General features: G+C 33.7%; 1 protein-coding gene across 2 annotated transcripts in view; it reads left to right on the top strand.

Moving 5' to 3' along the window:
- The window catches only part of LOC148940670 (xylosyltransferase Oxt-like), a 72,210-nt gene that overhangs the window by 34,730 nt on the left and 24,313 nt on the right, over positions 1-13,167 (top strand). For both annotated transcript variants that reach the window (XM_089104980.1, XM_089104981.1), the window contains exons 6-9: positions 1,253-1,550; positions 3,926-4,087; positions 5,061-5,184; positions 6,573-6,745. In XM_089104980.1, coding sequence (XP_088961106.1) covers positions 1,253-1,550; positions 3,926-4,087; positions 5,061-5,184; positions 6,573-6,745 — 757 coding nt within the window. The remainder of the gene's footprint in view (positions 1-1,252; positions 1,551-3,925; positions 4,088-5,060; positions 5,185-6,572; positions 6,746-13,167) is intronic.

Below are 13,167 nucleotides of genomic sequence, written 5' to 3' on the forward strand. Positions count from 1 at the left end.
CATTTTTGGGTGCTCAGGGAACACATTCAAAAAGTTCAAAAAGTTGGCAACCCTGCCCCAAAGCAGATATCAGTTTTAACAAGACATTTCAAATTAACTCGTTGGTCCAAATTTTCATTGCTACGCTGTTCTAAACAAAACTGTATCGATGCTTATTTCAACACCTATCAAGGACGGACTAAGTCATCGCTTCTTGTCCTGACAGGCAACTCTATCTATTCTGTCTGAGTAGTGGTGCCCCTTATCTAACATCTACCCATTCATGCTTCTTATTTTCATCAATTTATATCCTAGACAAAGATATAAAAACCAAATAGGTAAATAAAAGATTTCCAAAATCGATTAGGGGAATGAGAGATGAATCCTCTGCGCTACCTCAAGGGTAATGTGGACCAAAAATTCTTGTTTCAGTGTTCATATGAACAGCTATAATACATATTTTGATGAGCCGTTAGATATTTCGACACAATAAATTATAAGAATGTTAACTGCTTGGCTATTGGATTTGACATATTTAAGTTTTAACCTTCTATGTAAGCTAATTGGGAAAACTGAATTGCTGGAGAGAAAGAAGGACACGTTATCGTTTGGGAACAAACTTATTTTATTCTGAAAAGTTTTGAGGCAAGCTAAAGGTGTCTTGACGTAAGAAAAAAAAACTATTAATATATATATATATATATATATATATATATATATATATATATATATATATATATATATATATATATATATATATATATATATATATATATATATATATATATATATATATATATATATATATATATATATATATATATATATATATATATACATATGTATTATATATACAAGATATATATATATATATATATATATATATATATATATATATATATATATATATATATATATATATATATATATATATATATATATATATATATATATATATATATATATATATATATATATATATATATATATATATATATATATATATATATATATATATATATATATATATATATATATATATATATATATATATATATATATATACACATACATATATATATATATATATATATATATATATATATATATATAATGTTAACTATGCATGTATGTATATTTAGTTTTAACCTTCGGTGTAAGCTATTCTTTGTGTCATGTGGGTTTTAACTCTGCTGTCTACTATTGTTTGAAAGACAGTTCTTATTTTATTTTTTATCAAACGCAGCAACCCATGATTTACACTATATTTCAGGTATATTGGTGATTTTGAAGATTTTCTTGCTGCAAACAGAGGGTTGAGTTTCTTATCTTCATGTCAGGAGGATCCATTCAAATCATTCAAAAGTCAAGGATTCAGTCAATCTTTTGTTGAATGCGATGATTACCTATTCAGAGTTGGAAATAAGACACTTCCAAAGGGAATAAGAATGGATTTTGGAAGTGATTGGTTTGTTTTCCATCGCTTATTTGCAGAATTTGCCGTAAATGATAGCGACCCTCTTATTCATGGACTACAAACTATAGCCAATTTTAGTTACCTAGCACCAGAGGTAGTTTAGTTTCATTTAATGATGTAATAAGTTACAGGTACAAAATAGACCCATTAGACATAATTAGGTGGGTGAATGAGGAACCATTTTCTGGAACGTCTACAATTACGTCTTGATATATCATTCTGCATGTATAGTATCAGCGTAAAAAACTTCTCCTTAGTTTGACTCCCAATCCCTCCTTTAAAGTAATTTGATCACTCACGAAGCTAGAATCCTTTTTACATCCATTAAACCTAACTTCATATGCATATGTTGGCGTTAAGTATCAGACTATTTACACTTAAGAGTCTAGAATAGAACTAAAACAATGCTCAGTTGGTTCAGTTTGGCAATAATTAAAAAAAAATATCAAAATTTGATCCTGAAAATTTCAACAATTGAATTAACTTCTATTCTATTCAAGCTAGAAACTTGAAATTCTTAAAAAATAGTCTAAAAGTACCAGATAAACGAATACCTTTTAAGACCGGGAATATTTCCTCTGGGAGAAACTGGAGTCATTGAGGGCTCGTCGATACCGCCCAAAAGCATTAGCTGTCTGTAAGATCGAAGCACTCCATCTTGTGAAGCTTGCCAACTTCCAATCTTTGAATAGTTCCTTACGATTTTCATCGCACTCTCAAGTGAATAAAGAGCAATAGTGGAACTGATTTCACTCTTTATACCTAGTTATCAAAAAAGAAAGTATTAGATGGAAAATCTTGTTTTAGCAACGACAGTATAGGAAATAAAAATTTACTATTAATTATTCATTGATGACATACTTGTAAAACATAATACTTGCAAAATACATATCCTCTTGAAGAGCGGGTGTAAATTTGGTTTTGTGCGAGTATTGAGCCTTGTCTCACGATTGGATTAACCATAACTTAAGTAAGTATAAATAATAGCTTTGACATTGGTTTGTTCACAATATCTCTGATTATGACTCCATTTCTAATATTCCAATGTTCTGTTTTATCACTGAAACGAATTTGAGCTTGATTGATTACAAGTGATATATTTCAGCGTTTTTTTTTTTTTTAGGAAGTGTTTAAGATATTTAATACCCTATAGTGGGTTACAGTTTTATCTTTAATAATTTTAAATATTTTGTCCAAGATAGCTTATACTGTCTTTCAACTAGTAATAATCTTATGTAAATTTATTTAATATAAAATTATATGCAAACCTTCCTCTGCTTTACAGTTTCTTATTTCCATGGAATTATTGATATTCTTTTATAAACTCGTCACCCTGTTGGCCTCTTGACGCATGAAAGAGACAATTATTAGTGAAAGAGTAGAAGTGAAACCACTTATAAAAAAATAACACAAACTATTTATTTATGGCTACCGGCAATGAGGTTTGAATAAACACTTATAAAACATAAGTCTATTACCATAACTGATTCACCTTGGTGATGGGAAGGACTGATAGATCAATATGAAAAAGTCATATAAAATACAATTTTTATGAACTTGTGCTTGTTAGGGGACCAGACGCGAATACCTCACCCGGCCTCCAGAAGACTCCGTATGATTAACTATCATCTGTTGCAATCCTGTGCCAGTTCTTCGGCAAACTGGAATCAGCATCTATCTCACTTTTTATCATGCCTCCGATATCTGCTAATGGGTTTAAGGTCAATACTTCTTCAGTTGATCACCTGGTCGCCTATGCCAGTTTGTCAAAAATGCACTTGTTTGATGATATGGTCATCGGGGCTTCTAAAAACTAGCTAAGCCAACGTATTTTTATCTTTTTGACGATATCTTGGCGATTGGCTCAATGTTATGGTGGTTGTGGAGTGCATCAAATTTGCTATTTTGTCGGTTCATCGTGCCATCAGGATTTTTCGTAGACACTGGTGGTCATAAACTTGCATGCTATGAAGGTTAGACACCTTCAATGTTCAAGTCTTGATAGCATAGAAGAGAACCGACCTAACAGTCGTTTTGCAGAAACAAATTTTAGTCTTCATGCTGATTTCCTGCCAGCTCAGCAAATTGTGGCGGAGGTGTGAAAAGATGGCTTGGCATTTTTGTCTACAATTTTTTTTTACAGTTGTGCATCTGTCACATTAAATTAAGGTACTTCTCAAACTTACTCCAGTTAATGTCACTTACACTGTCTCATAAGTTTCTACACTCGTTTTTATCTAGATTTAGTGCCTTTTCGCCTTTATACCTATTATTGAGTAACCACAGTGTTAAATTATGGAGGGGTTTACCACACTCAGAAAGACTATGAAAATCCACCCTTCTATGTGAATTCCTATCCTTTAGTGTTCTTACCTTTACATCCCCATAATATTCAAAATTTGAATAAAATCCAAAATCATACTCGAACATTGGCAGTACTTTTAAAAATAAACTGTTTTTTTTTTGCAGAGTTATTTTCATTTTGCCACCCAAAACTCCCATTTTTGTACTAGAGTGGCCAATGCAAACATGAGGATTTTTAACTGGAAGGGTAAGAAGATTGATGGGCAGTGCCACTGCAACAAAATTGTGGATGCCTGTGGTTGTAGTCCCTTAGCATATAGACCAGAGGTAATGTCATTCATTTTATTCTTTTATTAGTCTCTCTTTAAACGAAAAGGAAGCCATCCACTTGCTTAGCTCTTGGTACATAAGGAAGTAAGGCTTAGAATTCAAGTTTCAAAATGCGGGACATTATTTTTGATTTAATTTTCGTCACTTTCAAGTTTGTGAAGAATTATCACAATTTCCAAGTGTAAATTTCAGGCAATTTTGTATAGTCTGAAATGAAACTGTCACACTTAGTTTGTGCTATTTCTTTCGGGGTGGCTGTTAATACTGACGTTGTTGTTTGGTTTAATGAATATCTCTCTCTTTAAATAAAATGACCAGTAGGCTAATATTTAAAATTATTTAGTTATGTTTCATGTTAAAATCTTTATTTAATTATAATTTCATTTATTACTATAGTCATTCAAAACGAAATCAGGCAAAAAAACATGCAATGCAGGTTACAAAAAACATGTTAACAATCTTTATTGAATTGTAATTACATTTATTACTATAATCATTCAAAATGATAACAGAAAAAAAACATATAATGAAGGTAATTTAGTTACTGCTTGGCTATCATAACACCTCCCCCACCCTCCCCCAAGAAAAACTTATCTGCATCTGTCTGTTTAGATTTTAATTTTTATCTATATTTGCCATTATATTTTCAAGAAACATTTCTTTTTCTTTTCCAGTGTTCTATGGTTAGAAGTATATACAAAAATACAAATTTGCAACTAAATGATTTTACTGCTTGATACGATGAAATAAGTCTACCATAATATAATTAATAATGAACAAAATAAAAGTTCTTTCTTTTGTTTAATAATAGTTTTTGTTCCTTCTCTCTATTCAATACTACATTAAGAAATTCGCCATTTTTCTACAGGTTAAAATTATTAGATAGGCATTTTTCATATTTTTATATTCCCTTAAATATATGTTTAACTAAATAACACCAACAAAAATATTCCTTTTTCTTTTGTCCTAGGACGACGTGAACAACACCAGAGAAAGACGAGCAGATACTCACTTTGGTCGGAAATTTGACGCCAGAATCAGCCAATCAGTTCTGACGATTTTGGAGGAAGACATACTTGATCCTCACCCACCTGGTAATTTATTATATTTCTGTAAATTTATGCTAGGATATTGATATTTACCATTGTCTTGAGGACAATGTCCACTTTTCTCGTGTGATGGTGTTGAAAATTGTATCATCTCCTCTTCGAGTAGGCCATTGTTCTTTGATCTAAATGAGTTTGAATGAACAAGTTTAATCTTTTTCCATTCAATTTTTCCATTCATTTAGTTAGTGTTTGCAATCTCACAAGGTATAAAGAGCTTCAATATATGAAACCCACTACAAATCATTTCAATTAATGAATGCAGTTGAATTTCTAAAGTGATGTGCTTACAATTTAGTTAATAGTTTCTTTTTTCATTCGTTTTATCTCATTTTGAGTATTTTACTGTGTTTTTTCCTTTTTTGTGTTATGTGGGTTCTAATTTAATGTTTTTATGAAATACAGGGTTTCAATCTATCTTGGGAAATTAAATATACATGTTCTAACAAAAACAGTCGTGATAATTCTTTGAATGCATAATTTACAAGCCTCTGCCCTGTTTATGATAAATTCAGACACTTTAGTAAAACACTTTGTCATCCTTGAAAAACCACCATGGAAATCTAGTGTAGGGTTCAAATCACTACAATCTACCTGCCAGGAAATTCTGCGAGAGACGGGGAGGATACACTCACAAAGGGGAGGGTTTTCAAATGAACAGGTGTAATGATAACAAGTTGAAGCACTTCATGTGTATTTCCAGGCAGCAAATTTTTTATGAAAAGCATAATGACTTCGTTTCGAATAGATCCAAAGACAAAGGGTGTGAATAAACAGAGAGTATATCCTACAATGCCTTTTTATTCTGATTATTAAATCAAACAATCTTTACTATTCTGCTTTTGATAATTATTCCAATCATTCGCCGGTTGAAGAAATTATTTTTATTCCTTCATTTGAATTGACATTATGAGAGTGTCAGTTAAAGGAACTTTACGAAGAATTTTTTAAAGGTAGTCTTAGGAATAAGGTTTAGTGATAAGACTCCAACCGAAGGGGTTTGAGCCTTTTCTAGATTGATATTACAGAAGAGTGGCTTTGACAGTTTACGTGTATCCTCAAATTTTACAGAGATCAATTCTCAAGGATAGTTTTAATAAATTAGCCAAAATGGGGATAGAGATTGTTGTAAATATCCAGATGAGACTGGGATAAAATTATTATTTTTGGCTAAAATCTTTAGTTTATTTTGCAAAATAATAATTTTTTTAATCTTTTGATGAATAGTTTGGAGTAGCATTTGTGAAACTAAAATTAAACTAAATTAAAATTTAATGCACAATTTTATGTCATTTTAAACCTTTACAAAGTCATGGTCTTTTATTTTATATGCTTCAAATTATTGATATTTGCCTTTTACCTATATTTTCTTGTAGGTACTCCTGGTATATATAGCTACTGGGAGCCGATTTTCTTAAGCAAATACAATGATGAGACCCTGTTTATGCAACACGCTAAAGAAGTTTCCACTATTTTGCTTCAAGCGCACAAAATAAAACTATCGTATATTGAAGAGATACATAGCCTATATGACAAGGATGCTTATCAGGTACTTGTGCACAAATTTTAATTTCTGAGCGTCAAGCTTATGGGTAAATTTCTATTTTCATATTTTACAGTCGGTTATAAACACGCAGTATTGACAAGAGCGTGTGCAGGAATAGACTTTGGATTTATTTTTTCGTTAATTGTTCTGCTACTTGCTTCATGATGAAATAAAAACAAGACCTCCAGTTCCCAGAAATACACAAAAAATTGTGACACATGGGTCACTCATCGATTTGAAGTAATGTATTTGCCTTAGGCCTTGTCCAAAGGCATTGTTTGGCTTGAACCTCCCTCGCACTTCAAAATTTAAGCCCCTCTACAACCGTACGTTAATTTTAGACGTACGAATATGAACCTAACATTTGCTTCCAAGCAAATTTGGTTGTGATTGTACGACCTCCTATGGTCGATGTGTTGTTAACAAGAATTTAGGGATTTCCTTCTTCTTTCCCCATATAAGTCGAGTCGTTCTTGGACCAACAAAAGGGAGAATTTTGAAGACAGTTGCTGCCTCTCGTCGGGTTTGGTTGAGACCCATAAACCTCTTCTAGTAGATGTTCTGATCTTCTGATAGCAAGAATATAAAGAACAATTTCCTTACAGACGTTGGATTGGATGCCAAACCCAAAAAGGTGGAAATTAGCTCTTATTTTCCACCAATTTCTGTGAAAATACAACCATCGTATAGGTAGATTTCATGATAGCAAAAAACGGCCTCCTCCTTCCTACTCCCATTAGACTTAGGATTGGGTCTGTACTTCAAAGCTAGCCATTTTCACCCTCCTTCCCTCTCCCTCCTGTTTTTAACCTCCTCCACAGTGGTGAACTTAGACCCTGATTCTCAAAAAGCACAACTAATTCTTATTTACCACCAAATCTGGTTAAGTTCTGAAACATACTTTATGATAGATTTAATGATGATAAATTTTTTGATGAATTTTATGGAGGTCATTTTATAACCCCCAAAAGGCACAACTAGCACAATCAGGTTTATTTCCCACCAATTTGGGTAGAGATCTGACAACCTCTTCCGGTAGGTGCATTGATGATACGAATTAAAGGTTGCTCCTTTCCTTCTCCTTGCAGAGGCTAGATTCTCTTTGGACGCTCAAAACTTATCGGGTAGATTTGCTTATGACAAGATTTTGCCCCCCCCCCTCCCCTCCTTGAATGATGTGTTTGTTAGGTTTGTTTTACCGTAATTTGGGGGCAAACCTTATAAGCGTAAGGAACTTATAAAAGTCTCGAATATTTACCAAACAACCAAAAAACGAAATGAAATTTGGGACTTGCAGATTTGAGCGATGCAGTATTTTCGCGTAAAAGAGCGAAATTAAACCCTGAAACGAGCAGATATTTTGTATAATAATTCAAGCTTAAAACGGAAAAAATCAGTATTGACGATAACTATGGATGAAATCTAAAACAAAGAAATTTTAAAACGGATAATAATGTCGAACAAATAAACCAAAATTTGCAATAAATAATGGTTGTGGGGCTGCTTCTCACGATTCTAATTTCCCTGGTCCCTCTAGGATTCGGGACACAAACACTTTCTATATCAGAAGAAGTTGTAGATATTTCTGCTTTACTTACGGTGATATATATATATATATATATGTATATATCTATTTCTTTAAACGAGCAATAATTGTTCATTTATGTATTTATTTTTTATTGAAAACGGCTCCATATTTTTTTTGGGGGGGGGGTGAATTGGCTCTCTGACACTTTCTGGCCTGAAAAAACGATCTAGACAGGTCACTCGTTCGATAAAATTCGTTTTGAGCCTTAATTTTAGAATAAATACATATGACTGACGTCTTTTATTTATGAGCACATTTCAAGCGCATAAATTACATTTATTAGCCGATGAAGTGCATTATTTCCGCACCAGGAGTGGTCGTATTGTTTTTAGTATTTATGACGTATGTAAAATTAGACAAGATGACAATCTGCTTTGCAGAAAATTACAATTGAATAAGGAGCGTATTATTTTAGCGTATGTAAAGGTTAGAAAGAGGAATTAATTATTTAGTATATATGACACGTGCGAAATTATACAAAATTACAAATGGCTCTGAACCGCTAAAGAAAAAGACATGGAACAAGAAATAGCATTTTATATATTTCAGTGAGCAAAGGCATTGGAACACATGATTTTGAATGAATCCGTACAGTTAAAGTAAAAGGCATGGGAAAAAGCTGAGGTAATGATGCAAGAAAATGAAGCGCAAGTGAGATCTGTAACTAGAAGACATTGGACAACCAGTGTAACAACGACTGTATTGAACCAAGTCCTCTACTGGTTTTTCTCTTTACATCCGGTCAAGTCTAAAATTCACCAGGCTATTACACTGTGAATCTTTATTCTCGCAACCTATAAATAATAGATGCATTTATTCAATAATTGTTGATATGAGTGTTGACGGCACTTCTTTTATTTTTTCATTGTTTTATAAACCACCCTCATTTCGAAACCTTTCTTTTGTAATCTGTTTGATGACTTTTCTAGTTTTATGAATTTACCACAAAAGAAGGCAATAGTTTTTGGGGACTTCAATTGTAATTTACTAAATGTTAGCAGTAATAATGATTGTGATATCTTCTTTGAAACATTTACCTCAAGTGGTCTTCTTTCAAGGATTCTGTTTCCTACTGGATTTGGACATAAGCGGTTTACCGCTATTGTCATTGATAAAATTCTTGTATTCACTTCCCTAGGAAACTACCTGTCCTCCAAAATAACATTCTCTGATCTGTCAGATCCCTTTCCAATCTATCTCTCCCTACCCTTCCAACCAACTACTAAACACCCTAGAACTAGTACCCCTACGTCTAATAGAATATACAATATTGTGAATATGAACCGGATCACGGATCGTTTGAAAACCTTTGACTGGTCAAAGGTTTTGGATTGTCAGGATGTTAATTCAGCCACAAATGGTTTTACGCAGGGACTGAGTGATCTTATCAGTTCAACCTTTCCAGTCTGTAAATCAAACCGAAAAACTACCTACATACACCCCTAGATGTCCACTAGCCTGATAATCTCTTCATACTGTAAAAATGACCTATATAAGTTAGCTTGCAAAACTAGTAGCGTTATTGACCTAACTAATTATAAAAAATACAAAAACTTATATATCAAACTCATCCGTGAAGCAAAAAAAATTATTATTATTCAATAATCACTCACTGTTAAGGGAACTTGCAAAAAATTTGGTCAACAATAAATGAAATTCTTTCAAAAAAAGGAATTCAAGATCTATACCTATTAACCTTAAGGACATCAGTGGCAAATTAATTAACCCAATTTCAGTACCGGATGCTTTTAATAATTATTTCACCAATATTCCAAATGCTAACTCCTGTTCCCCTTCCCAGTCAGTACACCCTAGCAAGAATCCCAGATCCATGTTTTTCTCTCCAACTGATAGAAATGAGGTGCTTCAAGTTATTGAATCTCTCTCTAATAGTAGTACACCTGACTTCCTTGGGATAAGTAATAAGCTTCTTAGAACTGCATCTTCCTATGTTTGTGAACCCATTGTGCATATAGCAAACCTGTCTAAGATCAATGGAGTCTTCCCAGAAATATTTAAATCAGCAATTGTTATCCCGATTCATAAAAAAGGCGATCCGTCTGAGATAAGTAATTATCGTCCAACCTCACTTCTCCCAGTTGTATCCAAAGTGCTTGAGAGAATTATCTTCCGACGTCTTTCTTCCTTTTTATTTGGGATTAATCCTTCAGATTCGTTGATTTCTTCTCATCAATATGGCTTCCATTCCAAATTTTCAACTGCTCATGTACTAATCGACGCTACACAGTTTATCCGTTCCCAACTTGACCTTAAAAATACTGTAATTGGCTTATTTCTGGATTTTTCTAAGGCCTTGGACATGGTTGATCACAGTGTTTTATTAAGTAAAATTAAGAACATAGGGATTCGTGGAATTCCTTTCTCATGGTTCGGTTCTTATATCTCTGGTAGAGTACAAAGTGTGAGTCTGGGCGGCATGACCTCGCATCCCCTACCGGTCCGGAGGGGCGTACCGCAGGGCTCTGCTCTTGGTCCAATACTTTTTCTCAGTGCACCCAGTACTTTTTGCTGACGATAGCAACTTTTTCATCACCGGCCCTAATTTACCATCCGTTGTCACCTCTGCTCAAATCCTTCTGAATAGAGTACAGGAATGGTCTCTCGTTAAATGCATGACCGTTAACAGCAAGAAAAGTCAGGTTGTATTATTTCGAACCCCTTACAAAAAAAATGAATCTCAGCAAGCACTTGGCCTAAAATATTCCACCAATCTCCTCCCACAGGTCGAAGTTGCCAAGTTTCTTGATGTCCACATAGACTCCTCCCTATCATTTGCAACTCACATATCCTGCATCAGAACCATAATCTTGCGACAGGTAAGTATGATTAATCGTGTGAATAATTTTCTTCCCTCTGATATCCTTGTCACCCTTTATTACTCTTTTATTTACCCATATATCTCATACTGCGGATCTGTTTGGGGCAACACTTATCTCGTCTTATATGCGTCGTCTCTTTGTGAGTGTCGTCTCTGTGTGTGTTTCGTCTCTGTACGTGTGTCGTCTCTATATGTGTCGTCTCTGTGTGTGTTTCGTCTTTGGTTGTGTGTCGTCTCTATATGTGTGTCGTCCCATATATCTCATACTGTGGATCAGTTTGGGGCAACACTTATCTCGTCTTATGTGCGTCGTCTCTGTGTGAGTGTCGTCTCTGTGTGTGTGTCGTCTTTGTACGTGCGTCGTCTCTATATGTGTGTCGTCTCTGTGTGTTTCGTCTTTGGGTGTTTGTCGTCTCTGTATGTGTGTCGTCAGTTACCAATAAATTAAAAACTGCCCAAAACCGTGCCATCAAAGCAGTTTTTCGGCTGCCCCGACTATATCCCACCCAGGACTTGTTCTCCGATTTTGGTATTATTCCTTTGAACAAATAATTAAAAAATAAATCTATCCCTTGTATACTCCGCTTACCATAAAAACCTTCCTCCCCAATTATTATCTTATTTTAATTGCAATAATTCTGAAGGCCTATGTCTCCGTTCATCCAACCGTTCCTTTATTGTCACAAAGTGTGTCTCTAGCTCCGCCCAGCGACCCCCCATTTATAAATCTATACTTCAATGGAATATAAAACCCTCCAGTATCGAGCTATCCACAAGTTTTCGCACGCTTTATAACAATGTTACTAAACTTTGATATTATAAATCTCAAAATTTTTAATAAATATGCCTTAATTTACCCGTGTTTTCTCTTTTTTTCTGTTTTTTCTTTTTTTTTTCTCTCTTGTTCATTTTCAATTTTTTTTTGTTATGGTCCTTAACAAGTTCGCTTCCAGGATCAATATTATTATTGGTGTTATGTTTCATCTTTTTTTATTTCAATAAATTGAATTGAATTGAATCATAAATGAAATCTGTGGTTAGAAGAGAAGCAACAGTGAGAATCACAACGAGTTCCAGAAGCAAAAGAAAACCTGTAAAGTGGATGATTCTTTGATGCATTAACAGAAAAGAGGAATTAAATTCACACCGGACTTTCTTAACTCAATTGTTATAGCTTATTTGACACCTCATGACTTAAAACAAAAGAATAACGAATATATATACTCCTTTTAAAGGACCAACTGTGTATTTATTTAGAACACTTTTTTCTTAGAATTATATACCTTTTTAGTATTTTTCTGGGGCTGGAAGCATCGAACCTAACCTGACATCAAGAAGAAGTTCACATTATCTGCAGTTAGAAGATGAACGACAACGGGAATCAATATAAACTAGTCTGCGGCGTGCCGAGAGCTGCGACCTGGCTTTGAATCGGCTACATAGTTTTTATTTCTTAAAACTGGCATATTGACATTTCTGGCCACAAAAACGATCTAAATAGGTCACAACTATACAGAAAAATTAGTTTTTTTCCCTTTGCTGTGGCTCAGCGTTTAAGCCGCCGGATCCTGGCATAATATATATATATATATATATATATATATATATATATATATATATATATATATATATATATATATATATATATATATATATATATATTATTTGAAAAAAACTACGTTTTCTAAAGAGTTAAAGAGGCTGAGTTACAAGGTCAAACCTTAAAACGTACAGGGATTAGGAGGCACAGTTGGGGGGCTTCCGCCCCCAAACTCCCCGCTTTCGCAGCCTTTAAATAAAAAAACAATGTTCTTTAAACTGAAAGTAAGGAGCGACATTAAAACTTAAAACGAACAGAAACTATTCCGTATATGAGAGGGGCTGTGCCCTCCTCAACGCCTCGCTCTTTACGCTAAAGTTTGACTTTCTCACAACTCTTTTTCTTAAACAATAAAAACTTTAGCGTAAAGAGCGAGGCGTTGAGGAGGGCACAGCCCT

This window comes from Artemia sp. Qi Xiang Cuo, chromosome 19 (assembly GCF_049724085.1).
Source record: "Artemia sp. Qi Xiang Cuo chromosome 19, ASM4972408v1, whole genome shotgun sequence".
In the NCBI taxonomy this organism is placed as follows: Eukaryota; Metazoa; Arthropoda; class Branchiopoda; order Anostraca; family Artemiidae; genus Artemia; species Artemia sp. Qi Xiang Cuo.